This window comes from Nannospalax galili, unplaced genomic scaffold (assembly GCF_000622305.1).
Source record: "Nannospalax galili isolate Female #2095 unplaced genomic scaffold, S.galili_v1.0 scaffold391, whole genome shotgun sequence".
Classification (NCBI taxonomy): Eukaryota; Metazoa; Chordata; class Mammalia; order Rodentia; family Spalacidae; genus Nannospalax; species Nannospalax galili.
The window spans coordinates 584,604-588,416 of record NW_008329323.1 but is presented as its reverse complement, the minus strand read 5'-3'; the positions used below and the strand labels follow the sequence as shown (position 1 = coordinate 588,416).

The following is a 3,813-nucleotide window of genomic DNA, read 5'->3' as shown; positions in this document are numbered from 1 at the left end:
AGAAGAAGAAGAAGAAGAAGAAGAAGAAGAAGAAGAAGAAGAAGAAAAGAACTTTAATTTGAACATTTAAAATTCATCCTGTTTTAACTTCTCCTGGTTCCCTGCCTAAACTTGTGCCTATCTACACTCGCCTTTACTTCTCCTTCACATCTCCCAAACATCAGTCAAGGACTCCCTTTTCTCTCTATAGCTAACAGTTATACACTTTGGGGGTCTTTTAGATAGACCTACTGAAGGGGTAACCCAGTTGTCACACTCTATGCTCCTATTCAACATGGAAGAAGCCAGAATGACTGATGTCAAAATTCTCTATTGACAATTAAGGTTACCTTTTTGGAAGGAGGAGTAATAAAAACAGGAGGTAGAAATTGGTCAGGCAGTTTAGGGTAAAGCCCCCCAAAGAAAATGACTAGTTTCTTTCTGGCTAAGAGCTGAAAATTCCCTTAGATCTAGGAGTAAATTTATCCCTACCTAAGGCTAAAAATGTCAAAAACTATCTAATCCAAAAATGTTTCTAGTTCCACTATAGCTAGAGGCTGGGGAGGCCAAGAAGGGGTTCTGGTTTTTTGCCATAACTCTCCTTTTTTCCAGAAATAATATCCTACTCCTAGAAAACACACTGAGGATGTGCCCAGAACCTGGATGGACCTGGACACTTTAAATGAGGATTGAACTGACCAGCTCATCTTCCCATCCCCTCCTTGTACTATACTTACTGTTGTCTCCAAATATTCTTACAGACTCTCCTGACAGAACAGCTCATGACTGCCCAAGCCACTACCTAAGACCAGATTAAGGCTATGCTCCCACTCTAAATAATTAAAAAAAAAAAAAAAAAAAAAAAAAAAATGCCCCCAACTCCTTTCTTTTTTATGTCTTAAGAGTCTGGAATGATAGAAACCAGAAGTTCCCTGAGACAAATGTCTTGCCCTAGCCCCAATGTTAATAGTTAGTCACACCCCTATCTCAGGTCTCATAGGATGCCACAGCTTCAGTCAGACAACCCACTCCTCTTGCCAGGATGTCTTGCTGCTCTAGCTCCACCTTTATCAAACTAGACACAATCAAGCTAAACAGCTTCTTTGTTCTGCAACTCCAGGAAAAAGGCCCAAGGCCACCCCGATCCAGATTTCACAGTTGTGTGTGCTTGCTTTATTTTCTAACCATATATAATTTAGTCCCACCCCCTCACACCTTTGCACAGCTTGCCTGTCCATGGAGAAGCTGTGTCACCTTCACTGAACAAATCTGTTCAGTCTGCTGAAGCGCTGGCTCTGGTCTTTTATCTAAACTTTATTCTTTCTCTGTCATTCTAAATCTAACACACAATTTCAACTACATGCTTCCCTTTGTCAGGCTGTCTTCACAACCAGGAAGGGGAGAAAAGCATTAGGAAATAAAAATTTTGGACTCTGAAATGATGACTGCAAAATGAAATCCATTTTAAGCAAATTTACATTTTTCTTCTTCCTCCAAGTCTGGCAATTTTGTCCCAGTATAACGGATTACCCGGAATTATTATCAAAACAAAAAGAAACATACACAAACAAAACAAAAACTGAAGGGGTGGGGGAACTACACAGGATGATGGGTTAGGAGCTAGGGATACAGCTTTGGTCTAACATGTGCCAGACCTGGGGTTCAAATGCAGTACTGAGAAACAAAGGGGGGAAAACGTGATCACAGGGAAAAAGGAAGGGCAGGGCACACGAAAGTTTAAGGGCAGATGTAAACAGCGAATGCTACCCATGTCGGATGGTCTGGACTCCGCATCTCCCACCCACCCACCCGGGCTGCATTGACTGCGGAGGCCCAGGTTCGCAGGGCGGATTCACCCCGAGAGGACCGGAGACCCGGATGATGCATTTTCATAGGACAAGATCAGATACCGGGCTCCCGACTTCCTGCTCTACACACAATTCAAGTACACTTGGGGATGATGGCACCAGAGCCAGACTCCACGTCGGACTCCGCTGCACAGCGAGAGCGGAATTCCGGGCGGCGGCGCCACGTCGCGTCAAAGCCGCCGCAGTGTCATGAACCCGCCACCCACGACTCCACATGCCACCGCACGCTCACCATTTCCTGCTTCTGATGCATCCAGGTGTCAGGATAGATAACAGTCACACAGGAACAGACGCCACATTTATCCCAAGAAGGACACAGGAGTTAAAAACAGGCGCCAGGGGCGGCATCCTCCGACTATCCGTGCTGTTCATTGGACACTTCGTGCAGAAAAGTAACAGCGGCCCTGATTGGTGAGGGACACCACTCCCGCCTCCTAAGAAATGAATGACAGGCCAAACATCCTTTCCCTGGCTGCTTGCAGCTAAAATGGCAGATTCCAGCTACTGCGTATTCTAACCCAGGAATAAGCCTGGACCAACCTGAGGTATCATTCTATTTAAGGAGAACATGCTCCGGTCTTTATAGTGTACCCGTTGGCTTCCTTATGTACTTACTGAGGCTCTCCTACTTTTTCCCGCAGATAAATTGTACTACAGGTTTGCTCTGGAGATTCCAGATGCAATACCCCAAGGAGAAAACCAACCGAAATCTGAGTAGGAGGAGCCCTGGGTCAGTGCAGGCACAGGAACAAAATGTATAACCGGATATGCAAAATCAAAATCTGGGATGAAGCAAATGCTAAGGCTTTCTCACAAATTATGTTTCAATCTATCCATTTTTGGCTAAGAAAATTAAAACACAACCAAAGTGAGACAATTATTTAATACACCAGCGAAATCTAATTACATGGCAGCAATATTCTACAAAAAATTCAGGAAGTATAAATAGCAACCGGTGAACTTCGGGAAAAGAGGTTTTTTTGCCCAAAGTAGTAGGAAAATCTCCATTCACAAGTATAAAATACTACCAAACTTTTTCAAGATCACATTGACAGGAGCCCCATAGTGGATCATTCTCTAGTGATGAAAGAGATATGATGCCCTCTAGGAACTTACCACCGCCGCTGCCGCACTACCACGCCCGCCCCCCAGTAAAGAATGAAGAGACAGGAATGTTTATGAAACCAAAATTTATTAAAAGTAAGAAGATTCCTCATTAACGAGGAGTGGATCTAGGAACCAGGAGTCCATCTTTCTCTCTGGGGATCTTGGGCATTTATTTTGGGTAAGGGGGGGTCTTGAGTTGAAAGCCTCCTTATTGGCTTATAAACGATTCAAAGGTTGATTGACAAGTTGCTTCAGACATGGTGAGTCATGCCTTTCATGCCAGCACTCCACATTCAGAGGCACAGCAATCTCCCTGAGTTCCAGGCTAGCCAGAATTACATAGTGAGACCATGTCTCAAAAAATTAGGGGCTGGAGAGATGGCTAAGCTGTTAAGACCACTGGCTTCTCTTGCAGAGAGCCCAAGTTTGGTTTCCAGCACCTATATGGTAGCTAACAACCTTCTGTAACTCCAGTTCCAGGGGATCCAGCACCTTCTTCTGACCTCCACAGGCATTGCACAACACAGGTGCACATATATACATGCAGGCAATACATTCATACACATAAAATAAATAATAAAAAATAAAATATTTGAATAAATTAAATTAAAAATCAAAACCATACATACTGCCCTCAATATACTGTGTATGTCTAGAGCAAGCCAGAGAATTTGGCTTGTCCGGTACCAACCAACAGACTGAGTATATCTAAAGGAGGAATGCAAAAAGGCTCAGTTTTTAGGTCTCAGGGAACAACCAGGAAGTAGATGTAGATTTGGAAATGTGGTGGTGAGATTGCAGTTACCTAGGGCTCCTTTCCTTTGCTGTATCCCTACTGAAAGGACTATCTGAATCCTAA

General features: G+C 43.8%; 1 protein-coding gene across 1 annotated transcript in view; it reads right to left on the bottom strand.

The window, feature by feature from the left end:
• Positions 1-2,528, bottom strand: part of LOC103736473 (zinc finger protein 709) — a 22,806-nt gene extending 20,278 nt beyond the window's left edge. The window contains exon 1 of the mRNA XM_008835992.3: positions 2,080-2,528. Within this exon, the coding sequence (XP_008834214.2) occupies positions 2,080-2,100 (21 nt within the window). The 5' untranslated portion in view covers positions 2,101-2,528. The remainder of the gene's footprint in view (positions 1-2,079) is intronic.
• Between the last annotated feature and the right edge of the window lie 1,285 nt (positions 2,529-3,813).